Source organism: Amblyraja radiata, chromosome 5 (assembly GCF_010909765.2).
Source record: "Amblyraja radiata isolate CabotCenter1 chromosome 5, sAmbRad1.1.pri, whole genome shotgun sequence".
In the NCBI taxonomy this organism is placed as follows: domain Eukaryota; kingdom Metazoa; phylum Chordata; class Chondrichthyes; order Rajiformes; family Rajidae; genus Amblyraja; species Amblyraja radiata.
In genome coordinates this window covers 95,162,432-95,179,003 of record NC_045960.1, presented here as the reverse complement: position 1 = coordinate 95,179,003, position 16,572 = coordinate 95,162,432, and the positions used below count along the sequence as shown (strand labels likewise).

At 43.1% G+C, this 16,572-nt stretch overlaps 1 protein-coding gene across 1 annotated transcript in view; it reads left to right on the top strand.

Annotated features, from left to right (window-relative positions):
* col21a1 (collagen type XXI alpha 1 chain) overlaps window positions 1-16,572 on the top strand; it is a 130,483-nt gene that overhangs the window by 31,317 nt on the left and 82,594 nt on the right. The window contains 2 exon segments of the mRNA XM_033021850.1: window positions 4,406-4,414; window positions 8,329-8,412. Coding sequence (XP_032877741.1) covers window positions 4,406-4,414; window positions 8,329-8,412 — 93 coding nt within the window.

Sequence of the window (16,572 nt, the reverse complement as noted above, 5' to 3'; positions counted from 1 at the left end):
GGACATTGCTGGTGCCCCTAGCAATTTTAGTACAACACTGACGTCCCATATCTGGGAGTACTTCCCTCCAGGAGGGTTGGTGTTGAAATAATCCTCATAAGTTTGACAACTAGAGGGTGAGATCCCATGGAGAGTTGTCGTGGCGCCTGCCACCAGCAAGCTGACAGGGCACTCCTGCATAATTATAGTACTGCAGCTCAGTCCTTCACCTACATGAAGGCTGGATAGGAATTCCCAGGACGTTGGTGGTTGTCGCTGTATTATAGGCTACACCAGCCCTTGTTGATTCTTGATAGGCTGCCGTGATCAAGTTCATGGTCCTGTCCGCCAGCCCGGATCTAACATGGTGGACTATGATTCAGAGACTATGTCCGAGACCACAGGGATCCATGGCTGTGTAGGCCAATCAGGTACTTTCAAGACACTTGATGTTGAGTCCATATGTGTTTTTGCTTAGGATCCGACTGATGAGGCAGGAGGGAAAAACATTGTAAACAATTTTTCCGCATTAAGTGAGTAACGTCCATTGATGCTGCCCCAAGTGTGGTTCACAAGCGGCATACGTTGGTAACTGGTGATTGGGTCTAGATGCAAATGGATCGATACCTGATGCCCCTCTTTTGGTAATATCAGCAACTTATTTGTGGTCCAACAGCGATTCGATGTTGTCATTGAATTTTCATGACCTGGTATGTGGCTCAGTATTGAGCTTACCTGGTAGGTAAGTTTGCTGATAGTCAAATATGTATGTTAACACACCATAGCCAAATATATTGGCCAGATTGACACATGGTATCGATCTTTTCTCCCATATGATTAATATATGCCACCACTGTGATATTATCAATTCGTAAGCGGACATGCAGATGGTGCATTGTTAGCAGTAGGCTTTTAGACCATAAAACGCACCCAACACCAGTGTTTTTAGTAATTAATTATTTTGTAGGTTTATCCAAGTCTGCTTTACTCTTTGGCAATGTTACAGACATATGGATAATGTTAATTGTAAATCCCAGAAAGTCCAGTTGTGGATGCCGTCGACTTAGATTTATCTGGATGGAGATGACTCCAGAGTTTCAACCAATGTTTGGTAGCTAAAACTGCTGATTTAGCTAGATCAGGGTTTTTCCCCCACAATTGATATATCATCAAGATATGCCATGACAATATGTTTTTGTTTCTAATATTGCCAAGGCCCGTTTTAATATCTTGGTGAAAAGTCTTGGGGCTGAAGTTAGCCCATTAGCCAACGCTATGCCCTGCCATAGTTGCCCCATCCAGTTAAATTTTAGGTATCGACAATGATCCCTCCATGTCTCCCAAACCAAGTGTAATATTCCCCCTGTTAGTACAGGTCATACACCTTTATGTTCTGGAAGGAACCAGATCCACCTACTTACCTTGTTGCCGGTGATACGTCCCTTTCTTCAATTTCTGCCTCTTCTGCGGAAGAGGCGCCAGAGTGCGGGGCTGGCACGTTTTCCCTGAAGGTCGCTCTGGGCCTTGACCTGAAAGGACCTTCGTGGTGCTGCGCGGCCCTCATGCTTTCACCAGCGTCCTGATGTTGATACCTGCTGGTGGTTGCATAGGGGTGCTGTCGTTGCTGATGACGCTGTTATGAGCCCGACGGCTTTAATCTCTTTGTCGAGCTTTTCTCTGTACCATCGTCTGGGCGAGCAACCAATGATATTCCCGCTGTCAGAAGTTTTGAAATCTTCTGTAGTTTGACCTCCTAAGTTTTTGTGCCAGTCCCACTGTACCCCCAGATCGCATTGTTTGCTGCAGACATTTTTAAAATGAAGTAAAGTTCCCAGGAGGCCTAAACCTCTGCGTAATTTTGTTGCCTGTTCCTGCAGAAGATGGAAGTACAGGTAGTCGATGCTGGCCGCCAGCCTGGTCTGTAATGGTACTTTTTGTTGATCCGTAATTTTGGTGATCACTCCCAGTAGCTCCTTAGGATTCTGCACCCCCTGCACACTGTCGTTTTCTTCAGCCACGTCCCCTTCTTCCGGACCAGCCCAGCCCTGGTCCACAACGCATTCCTCTATCGAGGGAGATGCATTGTTTTACAGCCCTCAATAAGGTGCTGTTGTGGGAGTGCGAAGACTCCCATAGTGAGCTTGCTCCATCTCCCGGAGCAAGTCACGGGTGGACGTCTGCTGCACTCGGGCAGCGCCCCCCTTCGGCCAGACTCAGATGAGTATGATCGTCCGGGCTGAATCCTGCTCGGCTTTGCCTCCAGCCTGCTGCGCTGCTTTGAGCTGTACGACTCATGGCGCTGGATTCAGCTTGGAGTCGGTAAGTGGACCTTAGTAACCACGCCAACGGTCACTTTCACTGCCCTTGGGCAATGCGTCCTTCTGGCCGGACTCCCCTAGTTTATCGGCCGTACCGACTCCTGCCTGCCTGCAGCCCGCTGTGTTGTTTTCAGGTATACAGCTCGCGGTGCTGGGCTCAGCCTGCGCCGGTCGTACCCGGCTGTCGGCTGCCGGAACCTTCCTAGTTCCTCACAGCCTGCGGTCCTGGAACCGATGTTTGCCCATGGCTGTGGGCTGCTGGAACTTTCCCTAGTTCCCCGCAGCCTGCGGTCCTGGAACCGCTGTTTGCCCATGGCTGTGGGCTGCTGGAACTTTCCCTAGTTCCCCGCAGCCTGCGGTCCTGGAACCGTTGTTTGCCCATGGCTGTGGGCTGCCGGAACTTTCCCTAGTTCCCCGCAGCCTGCGGTCCTGGAACCGCTGGACGTTAGTGTGTTGGCTGCCGGGACCTACCTGGCTCCCCGCGGCAGCCTGCGGTCCTGGAACCGCTGGACGTTTAGAGTTTTCAAAAGGGAACTGCAGATGCTGGAATATCGAAGGTACACAAAATTGCTGGGGAAACTCAGCGGGTGCAGCAGCATCTATGGAGCGAAGGAAATAGGCGACGTTTCGGGCCGAAACCCTTCTTCAGAGTTGCCGGCTGCCGGGAAATGCCTTGTTCCCCGCGGCAGCCTGCGGTCCTGGAACCGCTGGACGTTTATAGTTGTCGGCTGCTGGGAACTGCCTTGTTCCTCGCGGAAGCCTGCGTTCCTGGACCGTTTTTTCTTCCCCTTGTCCAACGTGCTGTAACATAAAGCACAGTAAGGGGAAGAATACAACTTCAATTTTTTCCTTACCTGTGTAGGTCCGTTTGAATTTTTCCCACGGGAGCGCTCCACCCCCGCCCGTCGCTGTTGCACTGCGTGAGACGCAATGTCGCGCACGCATGCTAGCGGGTTCTTCACGTAGTCACTCACGTGACTCCGAAGTAAAATCCTAATTAGTTTAGTTAATGTTCATATTGACCTGTAATGGAGCTAAGCATGAGAGGTCAATATGGCACATAGAACTTATCAAATATGTTTAAATGCATTATTAAAGAATGTTGTAAATTATATTTTAAATATAATTTAACTGAGCGGGTCAGGCAACATCTCTGGAGAACATGGATAGGTCATGTTTCGGGCTGAGATGCTTCTTCAGTGATTGTAGGAGGGAAAGAATGCTGGAAGAGAAGAGGGGCAGGACAAATCCTGGCAGGTACTGACTCCCACAGTTATCTGGAGTATGCTACCTCACACCCTGCCTCTTTCAAAGATGCTATCTCCTACTCTCAATTTCTCTGTCTCCACCAAAGCTTCTCCCAAGATGAAGCTGTCAAGATATCCTCGTTCTTTAATGAACATTTTTCCCCCTCTGCTGTCATAGATGGATCCCTCACCCACATCTCCTCTGTGTCCTGTAGTTCTGCTCTCTGGGTAGGTTGGATAATTGACCACTGTAAATTTCCACTGGTGTGCAGATGAGTAGTAGATGCTACAGAGAGCTGACGAACATATGGGGAGAATAGCTTGGAGGCTAAATTAATAGAGGAATGCAGTTATTCTCTGAACAAACTTAAAATGCTGAATGGCTTCCTTCTCTGCCATAGGAAGGAATGAAATATGGTAAAGGAAAATTCATTGATATTTTATTGTAGAGTACATTTGGCAATTGGTAGTTAACACAATGTGCAACTCTCAAATTGTGGTGTCAAAAATGTCACAGGCTTAGGAAACAGGTATAAGACCACTTCAATGAAAATGGCCTTTGAGGCTAAGAAAATTGGAATGTTATTTGTCTGCTGAGATGGCAACATATATGTCATTTATTTATTCTGCTTCCTATGGTGTTTTTGCTGCTTAGGATATTTCTCTTTTACCCAATAATCCTTTTGTTTCTCTTTCTTAATGGTGTTTATTGTCACATAATGGAGTATAGTGAAGCAGTGCTTGTGTTTCCAAGAATATCCATTTTTTGTAAAGATGTCTATTATTTTAAACTCGTTATTCAATATGATTGAATGATTTTAATTATCTGTCTAATTATATCTTTCTGAACTTTTATTCCAGAATATTCCGGTATGTATGAAAATCCTGTTTGGGAAATCATCAAGTAGGTTGCGTTTGATTCTAGATGATTTCATAAATATTTATGCTTTGTTTCAAGACTTTGTAGATGTTTAAACTTGGAATGTTTTAAATATATTTTCCCACATTATACTCCATGTGCCAGATCTTTGTCCTTTCATTTAACCTCTCAAAATCTCTTTATTTCTTTCACAATTTACTTTTCTTACTTAATGTGTGTCATCAGCAAACTTTCCAACCATATTGTATTGGTTTTATGGTCGCAACAGTTAGACATTATGTTTTGCATGCTATCCAGGTAAAAAAATATCCATACACGATTACAATCACAATCATACATAGCTGCTTGCAGTGTAGCTGCTGCTGCTTGCTGCTGCTGGCGCCGACGATGGCTGCCATGTAGTGCTCCTTGCTGTTTTGTATGTGTTTGTTTGTTTGTATCGTCTGTGAAAACCCTACAAAGATTTAGGGTGTTTTCTGAGTCATTTGTAACTGTCACTGTATGTCATGTTGTTACTTGGGCGGAGCACCAAGGCAAATTCCTTGTATGTGAATACTTGGCCAATAAACTTACTTACTTACTTATACATGAGTACAACAGTTAAGGGCCTGTCCCACGAGCATGCGGCAAGCGTGACCTAACGTGGTCGCTTGAGCTGTACGGCCTCGCGGGGCCGGTCCAACTTCGATCGCCGGAGCCGTATGGAGTTGTGCGGAGCTGGTCCCGACATCACACGGGGCTCCGAAAAACTGACAGTGTTCAAAAATTCCGCGCGGCAACGGCCTGCCGGCCCACAGTCACATTGAGGGCGTATGCACCGCCTCGACGCCGTATGCACCGTCTCGACGGGCATACGCAGCGTCTCGACGCCGGTCGCAGCGTCTTGATGCCGTACGTCACGCGCGAACTTCCTGCGGACTTCACTCGAACTTCACGTCACTCACTCGACCTCCGCGCGGCCCCCGCTTCCGGTTTGGTCGCGCTCGCCGCATGCAGTTGCATGCTCATGGGACAGGCCCTTAAGTGTAAAGAGAAGGGAAACAGAGTGTAGAATATAGTGTTACAGCTTCAGAAAAGTTGCCAAACTAAATTGTGAAGTATCCTGATAGGATGTTTTCTACAGTGCATCTGTTGTAAAGGCTTCTGGACACAGAAATAGATTTCAATAGTGAGGACTGGGTTATGTGACAGAGTCAAATCCAACACCCCTTCTGGAATCCTAGCAACAATCACAGGAAATACTGGATGCCAATCTTGTTTTGTGGCACAGGGAATGCCCTAGACATCTTGGAACAAATCAAAGGAGTTGAGGATTTGGCAAAACATGTTTATGTATCACCTTTACTGAATTTAATAATGGAAAGTAGGAATTACCACAGTTGTGACATGTTGAGAGAGATAATTGCTCTGGGCCACGAGTAGTCATCTCCTTTTAATGCAGCTACGGTTTGCCCAATATTTCCTAATTAGATAACCATTGACATCTGCATTTGCCAACAGAAATTTGCTTTTAAAGATATTATCCTTAAAAGATATTAAGATTTGCCCCAAGCTCAGAGAAAGCAGGGAGCAAATCCCAGAGCAGATTGACAAGGTATGTCAATTGTCAAGGTATAGCACATTCCATTGTCCCAGCAATCTATTTCTGTCTGCGTTTGTCCATCTCAGGTTTTATTCATCAGCATATTTCCACCAATAGACCTTCCTTGTAATGAAATCATGTGCTGTCCCCCACTCTCCCATGATCATGTTCCTCACCTTAATGATCAACTTTTCTCCATGTATCCTGTGACTACTTTGGAGAGAAAAATGTCAAGGCTCTGACCATCTTTGCATGCTTTATAGCTGCAGTGATTAGCAACTGCAACCTCTGCAAATAGTTAGTGTTGGGAATTGTGTAGGTAAAAATTTAGTAAAAACCTAAGAATTTTAAAAACCTTTTTTGCTATCTAAAGTTACATTGCTTATAGAAACAATAAAAATGTACTAATGCCTGGCGAATAATGTTATCACTGACTTTCTTCTTCTTTAAGCTGTGCTCCTTGCTTTTATTGGAACTGATACCAACATTATTATAACTTGATCACTACCACATAATTTTCTGCTTCTATTTTACAGAAGCGCATGTTGAAAATATGAATTTCTTTAGCAATAAAATGTAGTTGTACAATGTAGTTGAATGTTTTCCAGCATTGGGCTTGATTTAAATTTTAGTACCACAGTGTACAAATGAAAATAAGGCCAGTATTAGCAAATATTATGGAAATATGCATGGAACATTTATAATCATTGCTTACAGTCATCATTTCCAAATCTTTATCATTTCCAATAGCTGAAATCCAAAAGGTTCCACTGATGGAGTTATCACACTGTGACCAGCAGGTTCCTCAGTAATAGACATACAATTGTGGAGTGACTCAGCGGGTCAGGCAGTATCTCTGGAGAAAATAGATAGGTGACTGGGAATAGGTCAGGACCCTTCTTCAGACCTGAAACATCACCTATCTACTTTCTTCAGAGATACTGCCTTACCCGTAGAGTTACTCCAGCATTTTGTGGAAAGGATATTTCTACTGGTGTGAGAGTCTAGGACCAGGAGGTCATAGCCTCAGAATTAAAAGGCACTCTTTTAGAAAGTAGGTGAGGATGAACTTCTATAGTCATAGGGTAGTTAATCTGTGGAACATTGCCACAGAGGGCTGTGGAGACCAAGTCAGTGGATATTTTTAAGGCAGAGATAGACAAATTCTTGATTAGAACGGGTGTCAAGGGTTATGGGGAGAAGGCAGGAAAATGGGATTAGGAGGTAGAGATCATCCATGATTGAATGGCGGAGTAGACTCGATGACCCGAATGGCCTAATTCTACTCCTATAACTTGTGAACGTGTCTATTTATTATAAACCAGCATCTGTAGTTTCTTTTTATTACAAGTTCCTCAGTGATCTGCTCTGCGGCCTCGACCCTTTTCAGATTATATTAAGGACAAATTGATGGATAAAATGCATTGTTCCTTTGAATCACTAATGGCACAAAGATAGAAGGAAAAGTGAGTACCTATGAGAGAACAACACTTACAACACTAAGAATGTAGAAAGGTTAAAGAAATAGGCAGAAAGATAGAGTATAATATAGACAAATGCAAAGTTATCAAATTATAAACACATATTTAGAAATATGTGGGTGCCTTTGCACAAGCAACATAAATTGTAATGCAATGGCAGAGGGGTTGTTGAAGAAAGAAAATCTATACAGGATTTTAATGAGATCACTGAAATATTATATAGATTTTGGTCTTTTTTAATCAAGGATATATTTGTCATGGAGCAAATTTTCACTGGGTTCATCTTCTGTGTTGAGATGGTTATCTCACGAGGAAAGATTGAGCAAAATGCGCCGAAGCTGTCCATTAATTAGAGGCATGAGAAGTGATCTATTTCAACTAAATAAGCTTTCTGAGAGATTGACAGTAATGGAGATGATTCTTTTAAATGATGGAAAAAGAAGTCAGAGAAAAGGGGTTTTTAAGAGCTTTGTGAATCTTCAGAATTCTCTGTTCCAAAGAGTGGTAAATGCTGTGTCAGTGGAACATTCAAAGCCAATAGGTTTTTGGACTACCCAGAATTAAGGGTTAAAGAGAATGGGAAAATGGAGCTGAGGTCAAAAATCAAGACAGTTGTAATATTGGTTGCTGGAGTAAGCTCAAGGGCAAATAGATCATTCCTGCTCCTTTTTCATGTTTGTACTATGTTAAAATTGCTTTGGGCATCAATAGTTTTTCTTTTTATAGCAATTTTCCATTTATATTTACAATTGTTACTCTTCATCATTTATCTTTAAACAGAAAGTGAGCAAATAGCGTATGTTTCTTCTTAAAAGTGTGTTGTGTTTTGTTTTCACTTTAGTGCGACAATAGTCTTGATGATGTTATTTCTACATCCTCACCATGTATGTGCTCCCCAGGGTCACCTGGCCTTCAAGGAATAAAGGTAATATATGTTATTTTACATCCAACTGATTGCTTCCAACCATCTCAAAGACTCATTCTTTGCTTTGACTATCTTAAGTGGGAGTCATTTGGCAATAATGATGACTGCAGAACATGTTACAAGTTTCTAACTGGAAAATAAGTGCTATATCGTTCATGTGTGTTCAACTTGCGCTCTACGAATAGTCAATAAATGTTAATATAAGAATGTTAATTTAATGAAAATGTTCATTATAGATTACAGAATAGTTTACATATTGTTCTGTTTCGGAACATTTGTCAATAAAAGACTTTTAACTCTCTTGACCTTTGACTCTTAAATGTTAATTAAATGTTACTCATAGAATATAGATAATTATAATTTGTTGTTTATCGATCTAAAATCCAGAACCAATTTAAGGAACTGTTAATTGTTTTTATTTATTAAAAGTGTCATGTTGCCTATGTACATAGAAACATAGAAACATAGAAAATAGGTGCAGGAGTAGGCCATTCGGCCCTTCGAGCCTGCACCGCCATTCAATATGATCATCCAACTCAGTATCCTGTACCTGCCTTCTTTCCATACCCTCTGACCCCTTTAGCCACAAGGGACACATCTAACTCCCTCTTAAATATAGCCAATGAACTGGCCTCAACTGCCTTCTGTGGCAGAGAGTTCCAGAGATTCACCTCTCTCTGTGTGAAAAATGTTTTTCTCATCTCGGGCCTAAAGGATTTCCCCTTTATCCTTAAACTGTGACCCCTTGTCCTGGAATTCCCCAACATCGGGAACAATCTTCCTGCATCTAGCCTGTCCAACCCCTTAAGAATTTTGTACGTTTCTATAAGATCCCCCCTCAATCTCCTAAATTCTAGCGAGTACTAGCCGAGTCTATCCAGTCTTTCTTCATTTGAAAGTCCTGACACCCCAGGAATCAGTCTGGTGAACCTTCTCTGTACTCCCTCTATGGCAAGAATGTCTTTCCTCAGATTTGGAGACCAAAACTGTACAAACCTTGCCCGATTGTCTGCCTTTATTTAAGATACAGCTTCCAGGTGGGCATGATGGGATGGAGCGAGGGGTTAAAGAATTATTTCAATCTTTGACTTGGAACCTCCGTTCTTGCCTCTTCTCTTTATTCAAGAAGAGTATCTAATAATTGTTAATGAAAATAGCTGAAAGATTGTAATGTTTTAAGATTTAAGTTCTTAACAAAGTACATAAAGTTTGGGTCTCATTAATTGCTGGCTTCATGTATTGGAACTATTGTTGGAGCACAATTTGGCTGATGGAAATTTTTGTCTCAATCAAAAATATGTGGAGAGAGTTATGGGCCTGTCCCACTTAGGCAATTTTTGAGGCGACTGCCGGCGACTGTCAAGCCGTACCAGGTCGCTGAAAAACCGGCGACTGGAACGGCGACTGGAGTGGCGACTGTCAGAGTGGAACACACACACATACACACACACACACACACACACACACACACACACACACACACACACACACACACACACACACACACACACACGCACACGCACACACACACACACCGCTTCCTACACCAGCCAGTTATGCAGGCGGGGGACAGGGCAAGCGAGGCGAGCGCTGTCTGAGTGAAATTCACACGGTGCAAAGCCAATCACACAGTGCAAAGCCAATGTGGCACACACCACGATAAACAGGAAGGTTGGGGTTTTAATTAAGATGGTGAAATCACAGTGTACGGGAAGGGTCACTTAAGTCCTTTAAAAGAGGGGGGAGTTGGGGGGGAGAGGGGGGAAGAAGGGGGAGATGGGTGGGGAGAAGGAGTGAAGACTACTTTTAAGAAGCCAGAGATACACGGCTATGAAGCTTGGCGGACATTAATGTTACCAGTCGGTTATCCTTGGTTCTGAAAACTACGTTTTTTTTCCCCAATGAGCCAATGAAATTCACCGATCAGCACCGGCGACAACCTCCGACAACCTACGATAATCTACGACCACCTGGCAACCCACTACCACTGCACCTATGTCACGGGAATTCTTGCTACTCTCCATGGCGTCAAAATTCTGGTCGCTGCTAAATTTTCAATATGTTGAAAAATTAGCGGCGACCGGAATGAAGCCGCAACTAGTTACGAGAATGCGGGAACCATTCACCACCCTGCAGGCGGCACATCGGCAACCTCCGGCGAACATGTGGCGACCTTGTGGCGACCTCATAGTGTCCTCTAGTCGCCTAAAAAGTCAAGTATGTGGGACAGGCCCATAAGGTGCTCCTTTCGCTCCTGGAGAGAAACTAAAAACACAAGATTTCCAAAATAAAAATCAGTTTTAAACCAACAATAATCTTCCTATAATCTAGAAGTTGTATTTTATGTTGTAATCCCTCTTTAAAATATCAACTAAATTTGAAAATGCCAGAAACATTCACCAAATCAAGTAGCATCAATGGAAAGAGAAACACTGTTAATGTTTTAGATTGAAGACCCATTCACGTAATCGGCGAAGAGTTGTAGAAGGAGCAAATTGTTTATCATGGGTAGGGTTGGGTGCAAAAAGAATTGTAAATGAAAAGATGTAAAGTAAAGTAAGAAACATCTGTTAAAAGCAATACTTTATTTTTTATTTTCGTCCAAGAATATTTTTGGCTTCAGAGCTGTAGGTTTCTCCAAGTTGCAGCCAATGTTTGGACTTAAGACTTTTTAAATAATAATAGTGAAATCAAAATGTAATCAAGACTTTTCTAAACATCTACATACAATGCCTGCATTCAGTCAATTTAAGATGTGACATGTGTTGTAGATCTACAAATGGGTTACATTTATTTTGAGAGTCTGCATTGTCAATACACTTTACTCACAACGACAAGGAATTTGTTATCCTGAATGTATATACACCCTATGAATGCCATCCGAATGAGGATGAATATTTAAATAGACTTGCTTTCATCTATTCTTTCATTCAAAACAATAATTATTGTAGTGTATATGTCATTGGGGATATGAATGCAGATATCTCAGATAGGAACTCATTATTTGCCAATCATATGGCTCAGTTCTGTCAAGATAATAATGTAATATTGTCAAGCAAAGTGCTTTTACCTACAGATAGCTATACTTATATTAGTGAGGCCTGGCACACCACATCATGGCTAGACCCTAGTCGTCCCTAGTGGCGGCGCGGCTCTGGCTGCAGCGGCTCTCCGGCAGTCCTGTTTGTTTTGTGTTTTTTGGGTTGTTTATTTTCGTTTTGGTTAGTCTAGTTTTGGTTTTTAGTTTCTGTTTGGAGGGGGGGGGGTTGAAACGGGGCTTGCTGTCTCTCCCTGCGGGGGAATGCGACTTTTATGTCGTATTCCCCTTCTCTGCCTCCGTCTGCGCTGAGGCCTAATGGCGGAGCTGGCGACCTCGAGGCTCAGGAGGCAGAGCCCGCCAGGACTCGCACTGAGCTCGCTCTCGTGAGGGCGGCCCGGCTCGGGGCTGGAACAGGGCTTCCGTGAGGGGCTGTGACGCTACCGTGAGGACGGCCGGCCCGAGGAAGGAACGGTGCTCCCGTCGGAGTGGCAGAGCTCGGGGAGGTACGGCGTTCCCAGCCCGAGGGAGAAGCGGTGCCCGGTCGGGGCGGCCCAGCCCGAGGGAGGAGCGGCGCCCAGTCGGGGCGGCCCAGCCCGAGGGAGGAGCGGCGCCCAGTCGGGGCGGCCCAGCCCGAGGGAGGAGCGGCGCCCAGTCGGGGCGGCCCAGCCCGAGGGAGGAGCGGTGCCCGGTCGGGGCGCCCAGCCCGAGGGAGGAGCGGCGCCCGGTCGGGGCGGCCCAGCCCGAGGCTGAGACGGTAACGGCACTCACGTGAGGGCGATCCGGCTCAGGGCTGGAACGATGCTCCGGTGGCTTGCACGGTGGTCTGGCGGCGGTGACCTGAGTCCGGGGTTCGGCCAGCGGCTGCGTCAGCAGGACTGGTGAGCGGCAGCTTCGACCACCCCGGGCCGCGGTGTTTGAGCCGCGGGACAGTCGTAACATCGCCCGGGGGGTATCGCCTCAGCGCAGAAGGAGAAGAGGAGGGAAGAGACTGGAGACCTAAGACTTTTGCCTCCATCACAGTGAGGAGATGTTGGGTGGACTCACTGTGGTGGATGTTAATATGTGTTTATTGTTGTTTTTTATTGTATTGTATTGTATGTATGACTGCTTCAATTTCGTTCAGACTTCGGTCTGAATGACAATAAAAGGCTATCTAAAAAAAACACAAAAAATAAACACTGTATTAGTACAGCTGATGCACATGCCTCATTGGGGTGTATGAGCATTCTGTACGGGGCAGCAATGACTGATCATATACCTGTTGCTATGACAATAAATGTTGAACACATACCTGTGGTATCCAGAGATAGAAATAGCTTTAATACAGAAAAACTGGACTGGTCAACGCTTACAAAGGAAGACATCCTAGCCTATTATGCCCATACAGATAAATCCTTAAGCAATATTCATCTACCTAAAGATGCAATAATATGTAGTAATGTTAATTGTAAAGATATGAAGCATAGGAGAGATATCTGCTCCATGTATAATTATATAATAAGCGCCTTATATGTAGGCAGTAAGCCCTACTGCAAGCATAAAAATAAGACACATAACATCAGACTTGGCTGAAATAAGTATGTAGCTGAGTATCATACTGAAGCCCGTGAAGCCACCAAATCATGGGCTATGGCAGGTAGACCCAGACAGGGGCCTGTGTTTGAACACAAGAAGCTCACTAATGCAAGGTATAAGTATGCTGTTCGCTTCATCTGTAAAAATGAGCAAGCTATGAGGGCTGATTCCATGGCTAAGAAGCTACTAAGTAACAATGCTACAGATTTTTGGAAGGAAGTGAGAGCTCTTAGCAGTTGCAAAACATCTCTACCATGTACTGTAGATGGAATCTCCGGAACAGCTAATATCGTGGGGTTATGGCGACAACATTATAGCACTTTATTCAACTGTGTCCAAGGTGACTTGTATAGGGTGGACAATATTGAGAGTAATGACTTGATGGTGATTATGTCACATGAGGTGTATCATGCCATGAACAAGCTGTCCAACAACAAAGCAAGTGGCTTGGATCATATCTCTGCTGAGCATCTTAAGTATGCGAGTATGAGGATAGCTCCTCTCCTAGCTATTTGTTTTACTGGCTTTATGATTCATGGCTTGTTACCAGACTCAATGTTGTCTGTCCTGTTAGTGCTGGTCATTAAGGACAAAGCTGGTAAAGTAGGCAGCCTAAATAATTATAGGCCCATAGCTTTAGCCAGCATATTGTCAAAAGATTTAGAAAGAGTTCTGCTGGATAGAATAAATGAGTTTGTTAACTCCACAGTTAACCAGTTTGGCTTTAAAGCTAAACATGGCACTGACTTATGCATATATGCCCTAAAGGAGATTGTAAACAAATATAGAGGCAAAACTCTTCAATCCTTATGTGCTTTATTGATGCTTCCAAAGCCTTTGACCGTGTTAATCACAGAAAGCTGTTTGTTAAAATGAGTCAAAGAGGGGTGCCTAAATACATTGTTAGAATTCTGGCCTACTGGTATGCCCACCAGACTATGCAAATAAAATGGGGCAAAAGGGTCTCAGCCCCATTTGGGGTTAGTAATGGTGTTAGACAAGGGGGAATTTTGTCCCCAGTCCTTTTTAATCTATATATTGATGATCTGTCTAAACAATTGAAAGCCTGTAACACTGGGTGCGTGATTGGTAATATTTTAGTGAACCATATTATGTATGCAGATGATCTTGTGGTCTTTAGTCCATCTAGCGCTGGTCTCCAACAGCTCCTTGCTATATGTTCTGTGTATGGTGTGGAACATGACATTAAATATAATGCTAGTAAGAGTGCTGTTATGATCTGTAGAACCAAAGAGGATAAATGCCTAAAATATCCTGATTTTAAATTGTCTGACAACAATTTTAGTGTCTGTAATAAGATAAAATATCTAGGGCATATTATTACAGAACAAATGACAGATGATGAGGATATTTATAGGCAACGACGCATGCTGTATGTACAGGCGAATATCCTCTTGCATAAATTTGGTGCGTGTGCAGATGTGGTGAAGATGTCGCTATTTAGAGCATACTGCACACCACTCTACACTGCGCACCTGTGGTCGAACTATTTAAAGACAAGTATGCAGAGACTAAAGGTGGCATATAACGATGCCATGAGAACACTGCTAAGGAAACCTAGATGGTGTAGTGCCAGTAATATGTTTGTGGCTGCAGGAGTCAGTACTTTAGAAGCTATCCTAAGACACCACATGTATAAATTCATTTGCAGGATAAATGACTCTAAAAATGTGCTTATTGTGGCCTTGACAAACATAAGGGTTAGCACTACACGCTACGAATCCCAGTTGTGGAGACTGGTATCGTTGTCTCGTTGTAGGACATTGATCATCTTTTAATCTGGATTTTTAACTTAAGTATTGTGTTTTTTTAAAATATAAATTATGATGTTTTTATAAGTGATATACCAAGATTTTATATGTATTTATGATATTTGATATGCAATGCATTTTTAATGTAATGTTGCCCCTTGTCTGGACCTTGAGTCCGTAATAAAGTTTATTATAATTATTAATACAAAATAACTTTTAAGAAATTGCATTGAAAAAATTGAATATTTTCTAATATTCACACGATTTTCTAATATTGATAGTAAATAGTTATCAAACTTGCACATTTGTGTTGTTGATCGATATCCTCATGTTCATGTCATAGAAGCAGAATTAGAACATTCTGTCAAAATAACCTGTAGTTCCCTGACTTGTCCTTGCATTTATTATTAAATAAAGGCGCAACATTAGCTCTCGGTCTTCCAATACATTACCCATGGCTAATGATTCTGCAAATATCTCTGCAATGTATTTTGTAACTGCTCACAATGTCCTCAGATATTCTTGATAAGGTAAGAGGGAATCTTTTTTTCACTGAGAGAGATGCTACATCACTTGGAATTCTCAACCTTGAAGGGCTAAACGACTTAAGCTTGCCCTTATTTCTTATGTTCACTTGACTTCCCAATAGCTGCAGCCAAAATTAGGAAGGTTGCTTATTTGCAGTAACGGAGGTTTTACATGGCCCTGGGGTATTATCATGAGCTGTTCTAGACCTAGATGACCTCGGCTCAATGCTTTTTGGGCAACAAGAGGACAAAAGGGCCTGTCCCACTTTCACAACCTAATTCATGACCTCTGCTGAGTTTGCCCTTGACTCATACTCGCAGCATGGTCGTCACGAGGTCGTAGGAGATCATAGGTAGGTCGTAGCAGGCTGTGATGTTAGTCGTAGGTACTCGTGGCATCAAGTAGGTCGGGGCGTTTTTCTAGCATGATGAAAAATGTCACGAGTAAAAGGGAATAGGTCGTGAGAGTGGGACAGGCCCTTAATTAAGTGATATTATGATCACAATACAGAGAGAAGGGCAATCACTTAATGCTTCTTGGCGACAATGTCACTGGCCCAGGGTAGCATCGCAATAAATTATAGTAAACACAGATTAAATGACTAGATGGCTTTGGTATTCTCAATGCTCCTTCGAGCACCGCTATCCAAAGCAGTGAATTGTAGTGCCTGAGCTTGATTGGCCGTAGTCTTATACATGCAGTAAGCTGAGTTTACAAGCCAAAAGTAGCTTCCACTGCAAAACACATACATCACCAGCATAAGAAGCTAATTGGTATGTTAGCCTTTATTGCAAGAGGATTTGTGTACACAAATAGAGACACGCATTTTCTATGGGCATTATGAGACTGCATTGGGAATATTGAGTTCAATCAATACCACGCTGTCTGAGAAATGGTATACTCATTATGGAAAAAATGTAGCATAGGTTTACTGGATTGATTCTTCAGATTGTAGATTTACCATATAAAGAGAGGTTAAGCATAGTGGGCTTGTACTCTCCAGAGAATGAGAGCTGATCCCTTTGGAAATATACAACATTCTTAAGGATAGATGCAGAGTTAATGATTCTTGTGGATGGGTATCTAGAACAGGACTACATCTCAAAATAAGAAGCCTGCCAGTCAGGACAGAGCTAAAAAGAAAATACTTCACCCATAATGTAGTGAATCTAGAGAATAATATGCATTGGAAGTTTCACAAAGTATATTTAAGACAGAGGTCAATAGATAGTTAGAAATTAAGGC